The following is a 24,490-nucleotide window of genomic DNA, read 5'->3' as shown; positions in this document are numbered from 1 at the left end:
AAGGCACCCCTCTACCAGTGCTGGAGAGAGCTGCAAGAAGCATAAGGGGCAACAGGTGCTTTGGGTGTAGATTATGTGAGGAGAGGAGCAATTACTTCATTGCGTCCCATAGATGATTCTAGAAAAGGATCACTCATTCCTGTGCTGTGGTCCTCCTGAACTTGGGCACAGCCATGTCCATTATACTCCAATATGCTCCTGCAGAAAAGAGACCCTTTCCAGGCTGCACTAGTTCCATGTTGTTAGAAGCAGAAAGGAGACCAAGGGAGCCCACTTTGGAGTCTGTGGTGGTAGGGCAAGTGTTCACAAGCTGAGCAGAGGTCTGGGCACTACAGCTTTCAGCAGCAAAAAAAAAGTTTGTTCCTAAGTGGGTGCAAGGACATCAGAAAAGCAGAAGAAAAAGACTAGGTGTCTTCCCAGCCTTAGAACCTTCAGAGGCAAGGCCAACAACAAAGCTGTCAACAAAGGGATTCCCTCCAGAGACAAAATGATACCACACTCAAGTCCCCTATCTCCGTAGACTATATCCATCCAACTAGCCTTGGATATACTAGGAACCATCTGTGGAAAGATGCAGTGTGCCTTTCTCCTTCTGAGAGAATAAGCATTTTTATCAAAAAGAGAAATGGTCTTTGTATATAAACTTTGTCAATAATTCTTTTTTTAAAAGAGAGAGAGAGAAAAGAGAGAGAGAGAGATTTTTTTAATATTTATTTTTTCAGTTTTCAGTGGACACAACATCTTTATTTTATTTTTATGTGGTGCTGAGGATTGAACCCGGCGCTCCGAGTGCATTACTGCTTGAGCCACAACCCCAGCCCTGTCAATAATTCTTTACAAAAATTATAAAAAAAACACAGGAAATTTGAAATGATTTTACAATGAACCCCCTGTACAAAAGTTACATTCTTCAACTCACTTTCTGTCCATCATTGTCTTGTTTCTGATGCATTTCATAATGAGTTTTAGGTGTCTTGCCACCAAATATTTGAGCATGTGTATCATTAACTAGAATCCTATATTTGTTTGTAGTTCATTTTTTTCCTCTTAAGATAAAATGTGCATACAATGAAATACATAAATCTTAAATGTAACATTGAATGGTTTCTGACAAATGCATACATGTGTGCAGTTCAAACCCCTAGGGAGGTACAGGACATTTACTGTCTTCATGTCTCTCTCCACTTAATCTCTGCTGCATCCAAGGAAATCATGCTTACATTTGCCACCATAGGTTAATTTCACCTGTGCCTGATTAGTACATTTGTAGTTTTACTACATTTAGTGTATCATTTGTACTCTCTTTAACTTGGTATGATATTGTTGAGGTTCTTCCCATGTTTCATGCATGGAAGGACAATTGTTTATTGACTAATTGTCAAAATTATTGACTAAACAATTGATTATTGACTAATATTCCAATATAGGAAATACATACCCTTGATACATGTTGATATATCTGAGTGGTTTTATTTTTTTAAATTTACTTAAACATCTATCATGTTAGGCTAGAGTTATAATTCAATCTAGTACTTGGGACAAAAGTTAATGTTAATCAGCATGTGAAAGATTAAGAAAAGACCACTCTGATTACATATAAAAATAAATGAATGTCATTTCTTTTTGAACATCTAAGCTATAGAGTGCTTAAATCTTTTAACTCTACTGCATGGGCATCCACCGAGAGAGCTCATATTTCATTATAACAATTTCTTTTCTCCCAGCATATCTGAGAAGAATGCTTGTCTTCATTATGGCCATTAACCTTAGAAGATGAGTACTGTTCTCCACATGGGGTCACGTCATTGTCATGATTTCACAGGGAGGAGGCTGGGGTAAAGCAGAGGCACTGCGGTGACATTAGCCCTTGTCACTCTTTCTAATGTAACCTCAGCCCCTTTCTTTCTGTCATTAAAATGAGGTTCAATCGTGAAACTCATTGCTTAAATTGGCACACTTTTCTCAAAGTGAGAAGATGGGGAGTCAAATACAGTGAAACAGGAGGAAAAGCAATTTGTAAGTCGCAGCAGCAGCTCTTGACAAACTTCATGGTAAGGGAGAATAAAAGACTGTAATGTGTGCTTTTAGCAAAAGCGGATGGGCTGTAGTCTTGCAGCTTCTCACCTGACTAAAAGAATATGAGTGAGACCATTGTTAATTTCATTATTAAATTGCTATTTTCTTAATCATCAAGTACACATTAGAGTCGTTTTTGAAACAATGACTTGGTTTGGTTCAGCCTTCAATTGAAACAGGCTCATCAGCTCCCAGTTTGAGCTAAGAAAAGAGGCTTTTTGTTCTGTTTGTTTTGTTCTATTTCTGTCAAAAAAATGAAATTATGCCCAACTGAGGACTGGATGATAGGAGTCACAAAAGACTACGTCAGTTTAACGTCCTCATTGATTCCTTCAAGTGTCATTAGGGAGACAGAGGGCTGGATCTTGGGAGGAAGGGATGTGGGAAAGCTCAGTTTTTCCGATTAGAATGGCCAGCCCCTCAGGTGCCTCAGAGTCATGTTTTCTAACACAACTATCATTATTGAGTCAAGATCTTCAGGGTCTAAGTCACAGTCTGTGATTATGGGGGATAATGCCCCTGATGCTATCAGGTCCTATATGATTAGGTGTTTTCTTGGGGTTCAGGGAATTATTATGTTTAAACATTTCCTTCCAGAAGGACTGTTCTTTGGTGTCCATTGAGTCCCTGACAATGAGACGTTAGGGGCAACACAATGACGAGTGCCCTGTCATCTGCACTTGAAAGGGGGACACTAGCAAAGGTGGAGGGACCCCTGTCAGCAGGGAGAGAGCTGAATTATGGTAGCTCATTGCTCACTAATCCTGCTCTTGAGAGATTTTTGAATTGTTACTTTTCTTATACAATATTATCTAATGTCCTATTTCTCTCATTTTAAATTAGCACTCCTATAGTTTTTGCTTCCCTCCAAGGAAATACTATATTAAAAATTATTCATTAACTAATGTGTACCAGAATAAATGTGATTCATTTTTAATAAAAATTCCTGCATTTTTACCTTTTTGACCTGAAGCATGCTGTTTGCATAGGCATTTGACTTATTTTCCTCTGGCTTGCCTGAAAGTTGACTTTAAAAAAGGAAGTTCACTTCATGTGCATTAAAACTTATTGCATCTCACTAGGTGTCAATTTGTTCTATATGTTTTTAGTTAAAACAGTGACTTGACCAATATTTAGGAAAAAGAGGACTGAGTCTCCACTAGGGAGTATGACAACCGGTTGATTAAGGTTAGTGTTTAAGGATAATTGACACCTCGTAGCATTTAGAAATAAACAATCCAATGTGGGAAAGGGAGGCTGTAGGTATGCCATGTGCTCACTGGTAATGCCAACCCTCATATCAGTTATCAAAATAATGAAATGAAGCAACATGTCATTGGGCATCAAATGCCATTGGACAATTCTTCATGGCCTCTGATTTTCAAGCAAATAGAGGTTTGCTAGATGAAAATGAAAAGAAGATGTTGCCAGGGAATAAATAATGTTATATTCTCACAAGATTTGAAACATTGTTTCTGTGACCCGATTGATAAAGGTTATAAAAAAGGCACTACAGCTTGATTATTTCACCAAGGTTTGGGGTGGGTCCCCTATCCTCTATTCCAAGCTGTAGGTCAGAGATGAAACTGGTTTTAATTCACATAAGGCAGAGCCAGAAAAGTGTTCACAGTGTTACTTAGAGTTCTAAACTGCTTAAGGTTAACAACTTCCTATCCATCCCTACTTTTTTTCTTTTGTAAAATTATAAATCTTAGAAGAATTGGGAAAGGTGAATAGGTATTTTTCTTTTTGATCCAGCATCTTATGCATGGAGCTTCTAACTTCAGCAATAATTCTGCAAGATAAGCACTGAGACAAAATTATATTTTAACTTAGTAAAGAAGGTGGCATAGTTTTATTTTAACTGACTTCTAACTACTGGGCCACATTTAGTCTGGGTTGTTTACAAATGAACAAACTCAGGATCAAAACAAGGAATTCAGCTTCTGTGCTCAAGTGAGAAGAAAGTAGGCTGCAGTCCTGCATCGCTTGATGGGGACACATTCTGAAGAAGGCATCCTTAGGTGATTTCGTCATGGTGTCAACATCATAGAGTATATCACACAAACTAAAACAGCTAGCTGATAAGATCTTAGGAGACCAGCATCATATAGGCAGTCTGCTGTTCACCAAAACATCACTGACACCATCAATGCAGCATATGACTATAATAAACATTGGAAACCCAGAGGAGTATTTTCTGAACAGCCATGAGCTGGCAGATTAGGCAAGTTGAAGAACCGTTATTATTACTGTCTTTGATAATGAAATATTTGGCAAATGTCATGGAAAATCTACTACCACTCAAGAGGTTGTACATATAAAATGAAATCTTTCATTATTTATAGTGATTTCCCAAATGTCCATGAGATCAAGTAGAAAGAGACCGCTGTTAACAGTTTAATACTAACTCTCTATCCAACTCACTATGATTCCTTCAGTTAGCTATCTAACCTTCCTGTGTCTCAGCTTTCTCATCTGCCAAATAGATATAATGATATTTTAAAAGTATATGAGTATATATTATAAAAGAATATATACATGTACTTAAAATTTGTACCTTAATTCATTTTATGAAAATGAATTTAAAAGGTTATATATATATATGCTTTTAAAATACCATTATATATAATTTACATTGAATGGATTGCACACATATATGTATGTATTACATACATATTTATATATGTACAAATACATATTTATGTACTTATGTTCATACATATTTATATTCATATTTATATATGTTTATACATATTTATATATGTACATATTTATATGGATAAATGATTAATAGATGAGAGTTCTCTGGCAAGTTAAAAGTATCATTCAATTTTGAGTTATTATTAATAATGTAAGACTTGTGGAAATATAGGGAACAGCCTCTGCTTGCCCAGCTGGTGGTGGGAAGTAGTGTACAAATATGAGGTCACAAATCATTTTTTAAACACTGATAGTCAATGTCTGCTATCATCTGCAAAGCCTGAATGGGCCCTGGTACCATCCCCTGAGAAGGCAGCATTTCCTCAATAACTCATCCAGGTTTGGATGTACCAGTTTATTCACAGTTTCTTTACTCTGCTGTTAAATAATTAAAAGCCAAATGTTAGCAAGACTAGCATTTGGACCTAGTCTGTCCTGGTTACTGTAATAACCTGTCCCCCAGAGGGGATTTACATAGGCCTTCTAGAGAGCCCTTAGTTTGTCACACTGGAAGTCCTTAGTAAGAGGGAGAAGTTGAACCATCCTGCTTTTCTCCACAACTGTCTTATACTGGTGTCCTATTGAGTCACAAAAACATACATTTCAGGTTGGGACTAGGAAAGAAAACCAACTCAGGTCCAGGGCAAGAATGCACAGTGCTCAGCTTGCTGAGTTCTGGCATTTGAATCCTTATGGAGAGGCCCAAGGACCAAGGCCTTCCAGCAGTCTTAATACACTTGGTGAATGCCTGGCACAGAGTAAATACTTCCTCTTTTTAAAATGAATTGATGAATGTGAACTATTTATTCATAATGGGGGGACATATAGCGGAATATGACAGTCTTATATTGAATGTTGTTATTTACTCCAGAAGATGAAATATGAGTATAGGAAATACTTGACTATTTAAATAAAGTTTTTTAGGTGATCAAATAAATGATTTAATGCATAGGCAAAAGAATCCAGACAATTTAAGAGATATCTTAGGAAGTGGTACTTGAGGGAGATTTGGAAAGAATGTTTGGGATATGGGAAGATGAAAGGAAGTTGCCATTCCAGTACTAGTAATGGCATAAGCAAATGTCTAGAAATGCAAACAGGTATTACTTTGGAGCCCTGGGAGGTTAGTATTTAAAACAAAACAGGGCGTGACACATTGTGATGTAACCTATGGAAATATTCATAAATGTGTACAAAATTGTATATGAAAAGATGTTGATTGTCTGAATTAGCAAAAATCGTGAAGCAATTTAAATTCCATCAGTAGGAAATGTCTAAATAACCACTGGTACATTAACACCATCAAATACGCTAGGAAATAGTTGAGAAGAATGAAGCATGTCTTTGTGTGCTGACATACAAAGGCCACCAAGGAAAGACTTGACAGTGTATTAATGGAGAGAATGCATTTATGTAATACCTGTTAACTTTGAAAATTGATTTTAAAAAAAATCAAAGTGGTGCTTCAGGAAGATTAATGTGATGGCATTGTGCTGAATTAAAAGGGAGTGATTAGAAGTGAAGAGAAATGTTCAGGAGACGTGTGCAGGAGCGCAGATGTCCACCGCCAAGGGTGGAGACCTAGCTAGTAAAGAGAAAAAGAACCCAGAGATGTATATTCTGATGAATGATTATGAAGGACTTCATGACAGATTTTAAGTGAGAGGATAAAGAAGAGAGAACAATTATTCTCTGGCCTAATTGTAGGAAATACACCCTGAAAAGTGATTTCTACTAACTGGGACAGATTGGTGCTAATAGGAAACCTTAAAGAAATGTTTCATGTTTTTGTTTCACAGGATGGAAGAAACAGTACGAAATCTATTGCAGAATCAAGGACCTCCAGAGCAGAAGAGAGAAGAACCTGTTAACATAATGACCTATCAGGTACACCATGTTTCTGACTCTTGGCTGTGTATCAGTCGGCTTGTTTCTCTTGCTGATAGCCATGTAGTCACCTCTGGTTTGAGGGATTAAATGCATGTTTAGTTGTCATTTTTTTTTCCCCTTAAACTCCTACTTTGAAACAGATCACAAGATTTGATTGTAGTAAGATGCAAAAATATAGTGAAACAGGGAGACTTATAAAGGCAGGGCATTGCCCTGTGGTCAGGGTCATGAGAGAGGTATCTGCAACGTTCTCCGGGAACACAGGAGAAGCAGTGGCTCATCCTGTCTGAGGAGCTGAGGAGTGCTCACCAGAGGTGTGACATTTGAGGTGACTTTGAAGAGGAGAGAATGAGGGGAAGGGCATTCTTGATCATGGGGAACCTAGACTAAGGTACTAGGTAGCCTCTTGACAGCAAGACCCTGAGGTTACGTTCAGAGTAACTGCATAATGGCTTGGTGAGATATAGAATTTGATGATGAGACCAAGGGTAAAAACACCATGGTAAGTTCTGGATCTATATGGTGTGACCAGGAATCTGGCCCTTCACCTAGCAGTGTGGAGTCTAAAGAGGTCCAGAGAGTAAGGGTTCATTTAAGTAACAAGTCAATATCTTCTCTTGATGGTCGTTATCCCATAGTCCTTTGACACTAGCCAGGTGGCCAGGTTAGCGAGCAGGACATATAATTTGAATATGGCACCCATTGGATGATGAGGCGTGTGCAGGGTGGAAAAGGGAAGTACAACAGAAATAGCACAGGGACTCTGTATGGATAGCTGCTGGATTTTTTATCGGAGATCACTTAAAATCACAAATAGAGGCCTGACGTTCACTATACAATCATATATGGCAAGCTAAAAAAGCTAATGAAGGTAAGGAATTGGGCAGACATTTGAGATGACCACTGGAAAGCCCTAGATTTTTACTAGTAAAAATCAAGTGGGTTTGGGGAGACAAGCACAGAAAGCCATCTCTTGAGGATAATTTTCCATGAATTATCTGAATTCATGAGTTCAGAGTTCTGCAACCCAGTGTATTATGAAGAGGAGAGGGAATGGGATCTGATAATAAAAATCAAGGTACCATGCAGGGTTGTGAGACTGTGGCCTACTTAGATGGAAGGAGGCTGTGCTTAAATAGTTGACTCTTGAAACACACATGGGGCGATTCTACAAAGATGAGAACAACTCTTCTCCATCTCCAGTGAACACAGTGCAAGGAGTTGACTTGAGATATCTCAGAGGAAATTAAAATTAGCTCCATAAAGACAACAGAAAGTTCACTAGATCCTATTCCTAGCAGGGAAATCTTTTGAGGTGGATAAGAAGGGGTTATAAACAGAAAGCTCCTATTGTTCAGGGAATGTGTTCCTGAATTTTGTGGTCTTCACAAAATTATCCAGCTTTTCCTTTAAGATGGTCACCTAAATTTAGGAAATTTAAGTCCTACTAATCTGAATTATTCCTAGGTATTGTATTTGCTTGGATAGGATGGTGAGTTACAGGAAAAAAAGTGGAACTTGACTGAACATTGGCTAGTTCTGTTCAACCTAAAGGAATCATGAATCTGAAACAGGTCATTTTCTCCCCTCACAGGTAACACCAGGCTCCATTAAAACTAAACAATACCACATTTCACTTAGGCTTTTTTTTTTTTTTTAATTTTCTCACTGTGCATTTCTTACCCAGATTCTTATTTCCTTTAGGTTATTGCCTCCCCAATCTCTCTTCCCATTATTAACCAAGTGTGTATTGGAGACTCTTATCATTATCAGAATTCACTTTGTGAAACTGGAAACTAGTTTGAAAATAGATACACTAATAAAACTGTGTTTTGAAAATATTCCCTCTCCAAAATTCAGTCTGTTGGTTTGGGGAAAGGAGCTCTTCCCTCTAGAGAGAAGACAAGTTATTAAATGCTACACAAAGGGAATGTTGCAGTCATTGTTCTAATTGGTTATAGGTTCCTTGTCTGTAAAGTAGGAGAGGGACATGGGTTACATGACCTGTAGAGGTCATTTGTACATTCAACAAATATTTTTTTTAAATTTGTAAGACATGTGAGGCACAACCTGGTGCTCTTGGAATTCAGGAAATGAGCACAAAGAGAAGGGAAAGGTGGCTGGGCAGCACTGAGCCCCAGGGAGGTCCCCTTCATCTCTCAAATTCATTGAATTATTATCATAATAGCAGAGTAATAGTTATCTGTGTGTGGGCCCATGATTTGTATGCATGAAGGGAGGCTGTGTTTTGTTCAAGGAGTATGTTCCTGAAGATCTCATGTGTTCTTTGATAATTTATGTCTTGTGTCATTCAACATGAATCCTCTTAAAGATGGTGGGTGTTTCTGTTCAGCAATCAAAGCATTCCCATCGTGTTGCCATCAGGGATTTATAGTTTACCAACCTTTCCATTGTGCAGTTCTTGACTTTTATTTTCATTTGGAGAATTTGCATGATTTCAAGTTTTATGCATGAAGTGGTAGTGAATATTTTGTGGCCATGATTTCCAGATTGCCTCATTCGGAGCCCAATCAAAAGTTACTCCACTTCAGTTCAATCAGTCCCCACAATTTTCGGTGGGAGATCCTGACCCTATTCTGATTTTACAGGTATGGACATGTGGCTCCGGAAGCAGTGAGCACTTGCCTGAGGGTGCACAGCTAGGAAGTAGCATAGAAAGAATGGGAACCCTGCTCAATCTGACTCCACAGCTCCTACACTCAGAAATTCTAGAGAAATTAAATGATAGGGCCCAAATTACCCCATGATGATTATTCAAAATGGGACCTGAACTGGGCCTGCCTGCTTTCTGCTTATAACCCCTTCATCCCTCCATCACCCATTCATTCACTCGGTCTCTCATTCAAATGACAGTTGTTCATTTATCTTCTTATGGAATTATGTTAGTTTCTTCTAGCTGCTATAACAAACTTACTGACTTAACATGGATTTGTTCCCTTTTAATTCTGGAAATCAAAAATCTTCAAGCAAGGTGTTGTTGGCAGGGCTACATTCTTTCTGGAGGCTTTCAGAGGAGAATCATTTTGTGCCCTTCACAAAATCTACCATTCCTTGGATTCCATCTTCAAAGCAAATCGCTTGTCTCTGCTTTGTCATCACATTTTATTTTCCCAATTTTGCTTCCCTCTTCTAAGGATCCTATAACTACAGTGAGTTCAATTGGGTAATCCAAGTTCCTTATCTCAAGATTCTTGAATCCCATCTGCTCAGGAGTTTGAGGCAGAAGAATCTAAAACTCTAGGTCAAACTGTGCAATATTAACTGAAAAGAAGGGCTGGATATGCAGCTCAGTGGTAGAGTATCTGCTCAGCATGTGTGAGACCCTGGGTTCAGTCTCTAGTACTGAGATCCAAACAAAACTGCAGAGCCTTTGGCCATGTAAGGTCCCATTTTATCAGGTTTTAGGAATTGAGATAAACATCTTTGGGGAGGAAGGCATTTTTCCCTTTGCCACACTTGGTCATGCTTACTAGCCTAACAATGCCCAGCAGACATGAAGCTAAATTCTGGAGATTCAAAGATGCCTAACTTAGGCTCAATTTATATGTTACTGCAGATCAGGAAAAGGAGAAAATAATCGCATACCTTCAATGGTGTGAGAGAAGCCAGAATAGAAGCTTGCACAGGTTCTGAGCAAGGAGCATGCGCCATTGGGCCTACTGTACTATTCTCCCTGGAGACTCTACCACCTGCTTTGGACTCATTTTTAATAACCAGTTTTCCTTTTGGGTTGTCTCTTAAAATGGACATGAGAGTCATGAGCTTCGTCATGAGTCCCATGGTCTCCATTTCTCAAACCATTTCATGTCCCTGGTGTTTTAGGATAGAGTCTATCTGTCAGGTCACATATATTTGATGCTATAGTTTGCAAAGCACTGATACAAAATAGATCTCCTTTGTTTGCTCCAGTGGCCTCTAAAATAGATTTTGTCATGCTCATCTTAGGACGAGGCTCGTAGAGGTCTGTTTGAACTCTGGCAGATGCTAAGTGCTAGAACTAGAAAGAAGTCACAAATTCTCCTAGAGGAGATATAGAGAATTAGCTTGAACAATATCTGTGGAATATTTTTATGGCAGCAGGATAAAAAGTGGACACAGTTTAAAATCCCAGGTCACAAAGTCACTATTTCAAAATTAAAAAATAGAAAAACAAAACAAAGTAAGAAAAAAATAAGTAAAAGTAAACTGAGATAAGTTAATAATCCACAAAAATGTTGAGTCTCATTTTCCCTGTGGGAGAGACAGCTGTCTGAATAATAGAGACATTATCATTATATTTAGGGCAGGTGCTGTGTGCACCTAGGACACGCTTGTCTCATTAGGGGAAAATATAAGACCTGGAAAGATTGTCTTTAGAAGAGTCCAAGTTAGAATCATTCCCTTCTGCTCTGTTTGGTTTTTCAGCTCATTCTCTCTAGGTGTTTTAGGGTTTCTTATGTGTCATATATTCTTACCACACATATTACCATTTTATTGAATTAAGGAAATTTATGTTAGGAAAAAATTCACAATTACACATGAGAGAGGGTCGTTAAAGACTAATGAAATAGAGCAGCTGAAAAAAAAAAACAATTCTTGAAGAAAGAAGAAAAGAAAATAGAGCAGCTGATTGGAGGGAGATGTCATTCTTCCAGTTTCCTCTGTCCTCATGTATACACAGAGCCAGGCTATGTGAGATGTGAATAGTCATAACTTTAAGAGGGAGCTCCCCTAGTATAGGCCCTTTTGTGTCTCTATACAGCTACCTTCTGTGGTTCTTCATCGTAGCTGATGTACTTACACTTGTTTCTACTTTTATTTATGGAAGATGAATTGAATCACATTAGTTAACTCATTTAAGGAAAAAAAAAATACGTGTAAGTAGAAATAACAAGTGGAGGAAAAAGTCCCACATGTGCAGACAGCTTTTGCCATTAATAAGACTTCTGAATTCATACAGTCACTTGAATTCTCTGGTTACTTGTTTTTTGTATTTTTAAAAGAAGAGATTTTTAAACGAAACTATGGAGCACAAATTCTAAATTCCTATTGTCATCAATAAAAAAGAGTTAAAGTAAGCATCGTACTCTTTTAAGAAGGAAATAAGCATAGAGAGGGTTTTCCTTATTTTTGACAGAAAAGGAAACCGAGGTACACAGAAAGGCTAAATTACTTGTCCAAAGTTACACATTACCAGGGTTATGTCACTTGAGCTCTTCTGTACCCTTTTAATTGGCAGAATAGGCTGCTTTTAAAAAATGTAGTGCAGAGGGGCTGGGGTTGTGGCTCAGTGGTAGAGTGCTCGCCTAGCATGGGTAAGACAATGGGTTCTACCCTCAGCACCACATAAAAATAAATAAATAAAGGTATTGTGTCCAACTACAACCAAAAAAATATTTAAAACAATTGTAGTGCAGAAATTTTGTCAAGAGACGCGGTGGGTGATTTTCACAGTGAAATGCACAGAGAAACAGACATAACTGATCAGCCGAATTACAGTGTTGTCCAAGTTTGTGTTCACCTCTTTACCATCTTGGAGAGCCCTGAACTTTGTTTTCTGAGTCCAGCCTCAGTGTTTCCAAAGATGATCTAGGCTCAGTCATTGATCCCTCTGTCTGTATCTAAAGCAATATGGTATTTTACCACGTTACTTCTATTTGAAGTGTCATAAATAAACATCAAAATTACTCTTTCCTTAAATAGTTCTTTGGAAGAATCATCAAATATGAGTAAGCATTCATAAACAGACCTTTTCTACTTACCCTAAAACCTATCAGTCATCAAATATGTACATATTTGTTTCCTCTTAGGGAACCCAGCACACAACATGGTCTGGGACCTTCCTCATTAATGGTTTTCCAAGACCAGCCTAGGAAAGATGCTAATTTTTCACAAATTGTTACTCTTATCTGAGGTTCTGGGGATTTTTTTTTTTTTTTTTTTTTACTTTATGCTTCACTTCCTTCTTTCCTTGTAATGATTTAAGTATACTTCAAGCAAGTCCAAAAATGCAACAGAATGAGAAGGTTGACAAATTATATAATTAAACACTCAACTACAAAAAATACCTTTTCTAGGAAAGCCCTAACTTCTAACATAATTGTAGTTTTTTTTTTTTCTATGAACACGCATAAACACAAAAAGAAACTGAAGTGTTTTGTGATTTTCAGTAGCCAGAAAGTTCCTGTCTGATTTCTAGTTCTTCCTAGCCCTGGCTGAATCTCAGAATCACCTGAGGCACTTCTAACAGAATCAGCTAATTGGGCACTTCTTAAATCTGCTGAGTTGAAATGACGAGGGTTGGAATTCTGCTTGGTTTTGTTGTTTACAACTTTGATGGATCATTTTGAGTCCTCTGCTCCATAGATCTGTTCGGAGAATCAGTGAGGCACTTCAGCACTCATTCTTTCCACCATTGCTTTCCCCTTCATCTTGTAAAGGAGGAAATGAAATTGAAGTGAAGTTCAGAGCCCAAGTGCACTGACAGTTAATTAGCCAAGAGAAGTGAACTGCTTAAAGAAGTTGACTGTAATTCATACAAGTTATTTAGAAAGTGTTTGCTCTCTTTTATTTCCTCCTTTTTTTTTTTAACACAAACAAAATATAGCAAACAAATGCAAAGACACAGATCGACAGTAAATGGAGTGAGTATGTGCATACCAGATGGAAGAATGATCTGAAGTTCTGTTTGTTGATAGAGTGGCTGAGTGTTGGCACAGTTATTCTAAAATTACATTACACAATGGGGATATGGAATATTTTTATTGAGTACTTTTGTTTATTTTTGTGGCCTGTAATCCCAGGAAGTCTCAAGTGTTTTTGATTCTGCCTGAAGAAATTTGGACTTCTTTCCTTTAAATTGCTATGAACTTTGAATAGCTGCTGAAGTGGATTATGGTGGTAAAGGGAGTATTTCTATTGTTTGTTGGTTTTAAAGGACTGAAACCATTCCTAAGGAAGCATTTTTTTTCTTTATTCCAGTGTGTTTTATTTTAAGTAATATCTTCTGTTCATATAATGCATTCAGATAAACAAGGTAGGATTTTGTAAAGCCAAAGTACATGCTTAGATTCAGGGCATCCAAAAGTATTGCTTTTCATTCCTTTTCTTTTTGTAATTATTCTACAAGATGACTTTTATGTTTTCACATCCTAGAGTATTTTAGAACTTTTCAAAAACAGTCTCATGTGGGAGCACCTACTTGTTGGCACATTAACCAAAGAGAATATTTGCCTCATAATTCCAAAGTCATTCTAAATACTTTTAAAGGAATAGAGCAGTTTTAAATAATATCACTGAGAGTTTCCATAATTACCAATAAGGTTCTCAAGAGCTTAGCATCCCTGGTTTAATAGATTCAGACTCTATTTTTTATTTGCAATTTTCTGCCTAAATTCTGTGTTCAGTTATGAATACTTTACCTTTTAGGTAGTTTGACCTGGTACTGAATTTTTGCCAAATAAAAGTAGAATACAATCTCTCTGTTAAAAGCACTATAACCTATGAGTACAATGATCCCTGGAAAACCAGCTTCTCTTCTTAAATGTTATTGCTCCATGGACGCTCTATTTTCCTGGTTCCTCTCTGCAGAAGACCAAACTTTATTTTGAATACACAGTATCCATTTCAGGTCAGAAGGTTCTGCAGGCAGGATTCAAAAGATATTGACCTTCAGTAAGTGTGTGACTTAGGTAAATACCTTGGACACTTCTGATTATTAAACAGTCATATCAGTTATTTATTTCTTTCATGAAAAGAATGAATTTGAACAGAGAAAAATCACGGTTTCAATCTTGAACTTTGACTTTACTTTCTTAACTCACTAGAGGCTAAAACATTTTGACTCTTAAAAAGAATTTTCTTTTTTTAGGACTTGGCTTATTAATGCTTTAGGAAATGGTTATGAAACAGTCTGGGAGAATGTGTACTTTTTAAAGATGAGGAAATAGTTCAAAAGGAAGTAGAAAGTGTCTTCTGAAGGAAAAAAAAAAAACAATGATTTCATTACTGAGATCTCTTCTACACAGTAGCCTCTCGGCTATATGATCCTTATTGATTTTGTCTGCACAGTGAGCATAGGTGGCAATGAAGAGAAATGGTCAGGTGTAGGGAGAGAGGAAAGTGGTCTAATCTTCCTTGTCTGATGTCTGCATTGAAGACATTGCAAGTTTGGGGTGTTTATTGGTTCCACCAAACCCAGAGGAGGTAGAGCACCACAGGTTTTGCAGCTTATAGAAGATGGTCATCTGCCCAGAAAATATCTTTCCAGGACCCAAACATAACAGAAGGGTTTGGGCTGGGATAGGACTTTTCACCTACCTGGTCTCCAACACAGAGCAAATCCACAGTGTCTCTAGCACCTGAACCTGGCTCTTGACATGTTTTAAAGTTTCCCCAGGTTATTTGAATATGTGTCTATGATTGTGCATCATCCAAATTCATGACCTTGAAGATCTTTTCTCCCTAGCTCATCTCTATGAGGAGGGTCCAAGGAGAAAAATTTATAAGGAGGTTTGACTTACAGGGTATAAGGGAATTTAGCTGGTTAATGGAAATTCAATGATTGTTTCTTTTTCCATTAGTAATTTTGCTTTTGCTTGGAAGGGAATGTTTACTTAATCCTAAAACATTTAATACATTTGCCAGCTGAGCCACCATCCCCAAGTGAAGGGTTTGGTCACAACCCCAGCCTTCCACTCACTGGGCTTTGTCATGTCCTTGGGCCCTGAAAGTATGGAGATACAGAGAAGTCTATGAAACTTGCATCCCCTCTACCCAGATCAGTTGGTCAGCCATTCATTCAAATATAGATACAAGCAGCACTCAGTATGTCTTCTTTTCCCTATGTAAGAACTAATGTAGATTTACACAGGGGAAAACACAGTCTGATCAAAGAGAAGTAGTAGAGCATTTTAAAAGAATGCATGTTCTTCTCCTCTATAATGGGTACAATGAGGAAAAAGGAAAAGGTGATCATTTTCCAAGGGCTTCCTCAGGCATGATTTCATGTCATAATGAGAGAGAATTCTTGAAAACATGCACAGCACATTTAAAGCCTTCAGAAAGCAGTGGCTATCATCATTGCTATTCAACTAGCCCTATCTGCTGATCTGTTTTTTTTTTTTTTTCCTTTCACATGGACAAATTCTCCCCTTTACCATTTCCCATCTTGCCTTACCTCTGGATACAACCACACAGTAGCTTTTTAAAAAAAAAAAATTTTTTTTTGAAGCTTCAGAATTGGAGGAAGTGATGAAACTATGAGAAATATACACCCTCAGAAGTGACTAAGCTGGGGTCGGATTCCTAGGCAGGACTGGTCTGTTTGGTGCTGTCCTCTCCTTTTGCATAGTCTGTCTTCCCCACAGCCTGTCTACCTGCATTTTCCCACTTAGACATATTTCTCTGAAATCCATTCATTTAGGCACCATTCCAAGAAAACGCTATAACAAATATTTTAGAGAGGGCAATTTATACATAAGTGTGGAATGGTTTAATCTGAAGGTTTTTCTCCATCTACTCATCTCAGGAAGTGGGAATTTAGGACATGATTTTCTGAGGGGAGGGAGGGAGGAGAATAATTTTCCTAAAGTAATTTAGGAGCTTGAAATCTTCCATGTTGATTAATTCTGGGAGAGACTTCACCCCTGGGTGAGCTATTAGGAATTAGCATAGGTTTTCAGAAGTGAGAACAAAACCAGAAAATGCAAATTATAACCATCATTTGAATGGTTTACCGAGGGCCATATGCATACAAAATTGCTGTTCCTCTTTGTTCTGCTTCTCTCATACTCTCATAATCCAGTCCTGAGGCTTGTACTATCTAAACAAAGGTGGAAGACCTGATCTGCTATCTCAGTGCCATTTACTATATTTCTTCTGTGGGGTACACTGAGTGTTGAACCAAGTTCAAAAGAACTTTTGGAATAAGCCTCTTGAATTAAGTCTTAATAATGGCTTGTATTCTGTTAAATGAACAGTCAAGGATCTCATTCAGGTTGATTCCATTGTTTTATAAATAGATCAAAATATATGGTTTTCCAAATATATTCCATTTGTTCCTTTCACCCTAATAAATTTTTGTTCTATACTAAATTCATAAATTAGCATAATAAACCCATTCCTCCTCATTAAGGCAAAGCTTATCCCTTAGTCTGAATTGGTAAGCTTCTGCCTTAATTAAAAGTGATGATCTGAAAATAATTTCATTGCAAGTAATCTACAGTCTTTTTTATTGCATTTACAAAATAATTTGTAAACATATCCTTAAGATATAAATGTGGTTTTATTTCTCTGGAGTCACTATATTTAATTTTTCTAACCATACTGTTATTGTATTTTTCTTCTTTATTCATTTTTATTACTTCTTTTCTTCTAAACATTTGAACATTACCTCAGGGGGATCAGTAGTGAAAACTGGCACAAAAATAATTAATGTATATTTTACAGTTTACAAGGACTTTCACAGCACCATCTCATTTGATCCTCACCTTAATCTTTTAAAATAGTAAGGGCAGGAAGTTTAAGTTCACCTCACAGGTGAAATGAATATGGCTGTAGTACACTTAACCTTTTTTTTTTTTTTTTGATACCGGGGATATTGAACCCAGAGCCTTACACATTCCTGCTACAACCGAGCTATGTCCAACCCTTTTTATTTTATTTTGGGACCAGGTCTCATTAAATTGCCCAGTCTGGCCTCAAATTTGTGATCCTCCTGCACAGCCCCCTGAGTGACTGGGATTATAGATATGTGTCAGCATGCCTGGCTAGGACTTAATCTTTTGAGTCCAAGTCCATAGTCTTATAGGATTGGCATGAATTATGTTCTATAACAGTAGAGCTCAACTGTGAGATTCATTTGGGGAGTTTTACATATTGCTGATATCCTGGTCACACCCCAGGTATTCTGATTTAATTGGTAAACTAGGTGGGGAGAATTTTTAGAAGCTTCACTGGCCAGTTCTAATAGAAAGCCTGGGATGAGAACCAGTGCACATCAGGGCATTCAATTCAGCAGTATATTTTTTCTCACTATTGCTAAATTTTTCCATGACTGGATCTTATTTATATTTCACCTAGAGAAGGTAGTTGAAAAGTTGGTAGTTGAAAGACAATGGAATTCAGATATAAGGGAAGGTTCTTTGGCGCTGTGGATATACTGATGAGAGATGGCAGAGGATTATGGGTACTCTGAGAGATAGCAGAGTACTGTGGGTACTTTAGGGAGAGACAGAAGAGGATTATTATGGATAATACGGATATTCTGATGAGCAGAAGAAGAGAATTGTGGGTAAGCTTAAAGCCTTCAAAAGACCAACAGCCTGGGTTCACATCCTGCTGAGCCTCTGATGTTTGGAGGAGTCAATTAACCTCTCAGAGCTCTGTGATTTCACTCTCAGCTATGTACAACTACTGCTAAGAATGTTGTGAACATGGAACAGATAGTTCAGGAAACACTCAAGAAAATGACTGGAGCATGGGTTGGGCCTCGTTCAGACATCCCAGACAGATTAGGCGAGAACCAGTGGAGACACATGAGAAAGCAGAAGTGTTGGAGAAAAACTCTACAGTTAGGAGGTCCTACCTACTAGAAATGGAAAGTCATTTTATTTGCAATAGTAGGAATAAATTGTGGACTTATTTTTTAAAAAGGAGGGTGGGAGGAGGATTCTAAATTTGCCTTAGGGTTAACTGGGCTTGAGACCTATTTTCTTTTTCAGAATTCAAATGATTACCAAGTGTTTGGTAATCAAATGATCACCAAGTCTTACCAAACTAAGACTTTTTCCTTGACATTCCGAGAGGCTCTGAAAATACAATGTAAGCTTGGCAGAAACCATGGGCAGCCAGGTCCCAGCACTGATCCCCACAGCCAACTCCTCTCATGCCAACAAGTTCAAAACCTTCTACATAGAGCTTAGTTTCCAGAGCAGCCTGAGCTATAATTGCTTTTGATGCTTCTCTCCATGTCTGGACTAGTCTTTGGCACACAAAGCCTTCTGAGTTTGATGGAGGGAAAGAGAGACTACGAAAACTGAACAGCATTTTTCCTATATAGCAGAAGTTAGAGCCAGAATGGTTCAGGGTTATTGTTGGCAGGTAATCATCCTTTTCTCTTGGAGAGCAGGGCGATTTTGAAGGCCTTGAATAATCTCATGTTTCCTGCGGTAGCCAAGACCACAAGTCATGTTTACCAACTATTTATTGTCACCTTGATGTGCACATGGTGGCCAGCATCCGTCTGTGGTTTTCTAAGGAAAAAGTTGAAGGAGTGAACAGGATGATCAGCAAGTCTTAGGTGCTCAGAGGGAGTAGATTGTAAGACAGGTGAATTGATGCCAAGTTAACTGACGTTGACTGGCAAGTTATCTCCAATCTCTAACCAATACATTTCACCTGTGAAGAAATGATGTCCCAGATTACTAAATAGCTTTACCAGAGTCACACTTCCCATGAATGGCAGACCTGGATCTGGGATTTAGCATATTATAGTTTTATACCAGCCTATTCCCTGTTGCAATAAAAGGCGTATCTAGTTGCGTGGAACTCAAATGACCATTAGTGAAATCTAGAAGATGGTTTTAGTCAACTTTTTCATTGCTGTAACCAAAAGACCTGAAAATAGCAATTTTAGATGAAGAACAGCTTACTTGGGGGGCTTATGGTCTCAGAGGTCTCAGTCCATAGACAGTTGCTTTGTTCCTCTGGACTTCAGGTGAGGCAGAACATCATGGTAGAAGAGTCTGGCAAAGGAAAGGACCTCAGGACATCACATTAGGAGGTAGAGAGTCTAAGCTTATCTCATAAAATATATTCCCCAAAGGCACTCCCCCAGAGATGCACCTCCTCCAGCCACACCCTTCCTGCCCACAGTCACAACTCATTAATCCCTATCAGGGGATTAACACACTTATTAGGTTAAGGCCTTCATAACCCAATCATTTCACTTCTAAACTTTTCTTACATTGTCTCATACATGAACCTTTGGGGGGAATACCTAATATTGAAACCATAATCAAGTATGTTGGAAGAATTCTTCTGGGAGAACCATTTGTCCTGGGAACCACAACTTGCTCCATTCTTTATTATTTAAATGCACAGAGATTTTGCATGAAGAAGAAATCAGTTACCCAAGTTTCAGATACACTTTCATATTAATGTTTCATGTACATATTCTGACTTCTGTAATTGTTTTTTTAGGATCATACTTATTTCCTGCTAATTTGTCTACATTTCCTTCGCTCTCTTACTAGGATGAATCATCTGGCAGGTTTATGGCTGTCTTCACCAAGCAGCTCTTTGCATCTCTACTCCCACTGGGACTGTGAGTGGCTTGTCAGGATGTACATCCCACTCTATGACAAAGAAGTGCTTCACATGATAGTTTCCTGCAATTTCCAGGGGTTAAGGATAAAAATAATAGTTTTAACGTCAAAAAGCACACCAGGACAATATCACTAGCAAAATTTTCTTCGGTAAAATTCCTCTAATAGCAAGTCCTAGTCTCTTCCCAGAGTTTTGCCTGACTAGCGAGCAGGTGTTATGTAAATTGTACTAGAAGAAATGTAATATTCTTGCTGTAAGTCCCATTTAGGAGCAAATGGGCAAGGTTTCTTTCCTTTCTGACATAAGTCCCAAGATAATTAACTAGATAATTCATCTCTGACTTTCAAAAAATACAACTGATATACCTCATTAGAGCTGTTCTTTCAGTAACCCCTGGAAGGAGGAAGGTGGGAGGAATAGAGTACCTTGATTGGGAGTGGACCTCTGAGTCTCCAAAAATTTCCAGGGTATCTTAGGATACATAACTTCATGGCTTAGAAGTTGTAACACTGCTTTGTGAGATGACTGTGGTAGAGGATATCAGTTAAAGGATAAGCATGCAAAATCTCATGCTAAGAGAGGAAATCAATTTAATATTGTTTTTATCTTTTGTGTAAATGTTCAATTGGTCTTTTGCTTTATGTCTATGATGGTCAACTACTTGTTTACCAAAAATGTCTGGTGAAAACATTTAGGAATATTTAAGTGGTTGAGTATTATTACACTTACAGTGTTATCAGAGGTAAAGGCAGGTGGCATGATTGCTCAATCAACATCAGCATATTAATCAACATTGGAGTTTTATTGAATGCCTCTGTGTTGTGCAAGGTGTGATGATAAGGGTGTGATATCAAAAACATTAATCCTGCTCTTAAAATTCTTAGATTATAATTGTGACTGGTGAATTGCCTGTAGTATCTGTTTACTGGGGTTTTTTTTTTTAGTATTTGACTGTTTTTTTCTCCTTATCAACTATTTGTTATTAATTATATTCCTTAATTTATGATGTTTATGATGAGATTATGCTCCTATAAACCAATTGTGGATGGAAAATAGTTTAAGGGCTGGGATTGTGGCTCAGAGGTAAAGTGTTCGCCTAGCATGCATGAGACACTGGGTTCGAACTTCAGCACCACATAAAGTAAAATAAAAACATTGTGTCTACCTATGACTACTAAATAAATAAATAAAAAGAAAATAGTTTAAGATTAAATTGTATTTAATACACCTACCTTACTAAACATTACAAATTAGCTTTGCCTGCCTTAAAAGTGCTCAGATCCCACCTACAGTTGGGCAAGAACAATTAACATGAAGCGTGTTTTGTAATAAATTACATAACCGTATCATGTAATTCATTGAATAGCTGTATCCCCAAAATACTAATGACACAGTATACTGTAGCATATCAGCTGTTTTCTCTGTCACCAGCCTGTTGCTCAAAGTCACAAGACAGAGTCCTGCCACATATCACTAGCTCAAGAAAATATTAAAATTTGAAGTATATTTTCTATTAAATGCTTACTAATTTTGCTCCATTGAGAAGTCAAAAAAAATCACTCGTTAGAAAATTCTAAGTTGAGGACCATCTGTCTGTATTATTAGGATCTTTACTATTGTATTCAAGTTCTTAAATAATTCTTAGTAGAGGAAGTCACCTCCCAGTAAGTTAATTTTAACAAACTCAGAAGATATATAAATATTTCTTTGCCAGCAATTGCTGCACATACACAAAAGATATTGTATTGACCATGTTTTCTGAAACAAAAATTTGGACATGTTAGTTATCTGACAATGTGTATTCATGGGGGCAGTGAGATAGAATCTTATTTACTTTTTAAGATACTTAATTGATAATTTTTTTAGTATTTATAGTATGCAACATGACATTTTGGTATATGTATACATTGCATAATCGCTAAATTGAGCTAATTAACATGTATGTCCTCATATGTTTATTTTTGTTTTTTCCTGTGGTGAAAATACTTAAAATTACATCTGAGCCATCTTCAAGTATATAATACAATTGTATTAATTACAGTCAACATGTTGTACAGAAGATCTCTTGAACTCATTTTTCCTATTTCACTGAAATGTATTTGTTGACCAGTGTCTTCCCAACACCCATACTTTGCTCCCTACCAGCCCAGAGAACTACCATTCTACCATCTGACTCTGATCCTATGATTTCATCTTTTTTAGATTCCACATATAAGTGAGATCATGCGGTATTTATCCTTCTGTGACTGGCTTGTTTTATTTAATATAATGTCCTCCAGGCTCATCTATTTGGAACCAAATGGATAGAAAATTTTAATGTTTAAATTTATTTTAAATTAAATTCTGCCCAGGATTCTCAGACATATGGCTTCTCTTGGTATGTACAAAAGATGGCAGTCACTTAGCCAGCCCACCTACTATTAACAAGTCAATGACTGTATTGGCAGTTCATTCTGGGATGGCCATTGCTCCCCCAGCTCCACTTCCATCTGGAAGCTCTGGTTTCCCTACCCTGTGACAATAATTGGGTTGGGGAGTGACTGAATTTGAATTGCAAAATTTGACATTGAATTATGAGTTCTTATTTTGTTTTGCTTTGTTTTTTTACTGACCCCCAAGCATTTAGGTGTAGCCATTAAGCAATCTATTTGCAATTCCTCATCTGCATGGCATTCTTACTTATACTCAGACAGCTATCTATGAATTCCAAGGTCCTAATTTCTTTTGCTAATCATAGAATTCAGATACCTGGAGCATACCTTTAATGAAAATGATGGCTGACTTTTCCATATCATTCTATTTCCCAGCAGAGTTTCCGTTTATGTAAAATACCTTTAGAATTGAACCTTTTTTTTTTTAAGGAAATAAATGTTACTGATAGATGGAGCAGGCAATAAAAGCATCATCTGAAAATTTATTAGTGTAACTGCATGGATCTGTTCAATATGGAAGACGGTTGGCAATATTGAGGAGTGTTTTGAGTGAAGAGTAATGTGGAGTAGATGTGAATTGATATGCCAGTGGTTGTGGGTTCATATCAGAGACATAAAGAAAACACTTTGTTCTCTTATCCATCATACACATTTAATCTTGGAGATTTTACTGTGTGCTTAGTTCACTTTGTAAGTCAAATCCAGGGATGAAAAAGAAGAGTTTTATATGTTTTGCTTGACAGAAGTAATGTTAAACTGTGAACAAATTGGGATGTTCTTTTAAAATCCTGTGATTTATCTGACGCAATTTTTCCCCCGTTTAAAATTTAGTATGCTAGTGCTGAACAAAAGCTGCTAGTGATCCCTAGGAATGGGAATGTTGTTATGGTATTTGCTGAAGTGCTATCTAAATTGACAATATATTCTGTGCACCCTCCCCACCACCAGAAAACAAATGAGTAAATAAATCACAGAAGCTGAAGGCACCAGGGCACACTGGAGTAGCTGTCAGCCTTTGGCTGGCCTCTCTACATCTCCATTTACCTTGCACTATGGTGTGTTTGTTTTGAACTAATTGGTTTATCATTTACTATGGAAATGGTAGTGGTTTTTTTAAAAAATCACACAGCTGGTTAGTGGCAGAGCTAATAAGGAATGCAGACTTCTTGTTTCTACTTGATCTAAGATTTACTAAAAATGTGGATGTATCCCAACCCTGGAGGAGAACACACTTTCAGATGAAATTGAGTTGGCATTTGGTGGACTTCTAATATTTATTATTTCTCTGTTCTGTCAAATGAGAACCAATGTTGGTCTACTGATAGTCATCAGTAGAGTCCAGACATGGTATTTCAGATAAAATCACTAACTCTGTAGAGAAAAAGCCTGGGAACCTAGGAGAGATGCTGCCTGGCAGAACCATGGTTCATTGCTGGATAAAGATTGTAGAATCTCAGATGGAATTACCATTGAGGATAGTTCTGCACATGCGTAGGAAAGTCTAAGAGAGGTCACTGAGTCTGTGGAAAGAGCATGACATTTGAAATCAGAACTGTAATTAAATTCTGGCTCTGACTCCTATTATTAAACAGGTACCTTAACATCCTATCAAACCTATTTCCTTGTGTGTAAAGGAGATCCAGAATATTTGCCCTACATCTTGTAGTTGAGAGTATATAAAATTGTACATTTGAGTTCACTTGGCTTAACTCTGACATGTTATACAAATATTAGATGCTATTTATTATCTTTTGTGTTCCAGAAAGAACATTTCATGCTAACACCACCCCAATCTTTGTCTTATGTGATTGGTCCTAAATTATATCTTTTCATATTTTTTACTATGAAGTATTAAGTGGATTTAACACATGGTTGGGTATTCAAAATGAAAAAAATACAGTTCTGATTTCTACAAATGACTAATCCTAAAGTTGGATGTTCTTTCTTTAATGTTATTTGTTTTTAATTTTATATTTATTTTTCCATATTTTATCGGTGCATTACAATTATACATAATAGTAGATGGTTTTTCAGATCCCCATAATTTCGTTTTTCCAATT

General features: G+C 37.3%; 1 protein-coding gene across 1 annotated transcript in view; it reads left to right on the top strand.

Annotated features, from left to right (window-relative positions):
* Positions 1–24,490, top strand: part of Nckap5 (NCK associated protein 5) — a 795,495-nt gene that overhangs the window by 483,632 nt on the left and 287,373 nt on the right. Inside the window, exon 5 of the mRNA XM_077110321.1 lies at positions 6,579–6,666. Within this exon, the coding sequence (XP_076966436.1) occupies positions 6,579–6,666 (88 nt within the window). The remainder of the gene's footprint in view (positions 1–6,578; positions 6,667–24,490) is intronic.

The sequence above is a fragment of the Callospermophilus lateralis genome, chromosome 9 (assembly GCF_048772815.1).
Source record: "Callospermophilus lateralis isolate mCalLat2 chromosome 9, mCalLat2.hap1, whole genome shotgun sequence".
NCBI lineage: Eukaryota > Metazoa > Chordata > Mammalia > Rodentia > Sciuridae > Callospermophilus > Callospermophilus lateralis.
Note: the sequence above shows the minus strand (reverse complement) of the source record. Positions and strands in the feature narration are given on the sequence as shown.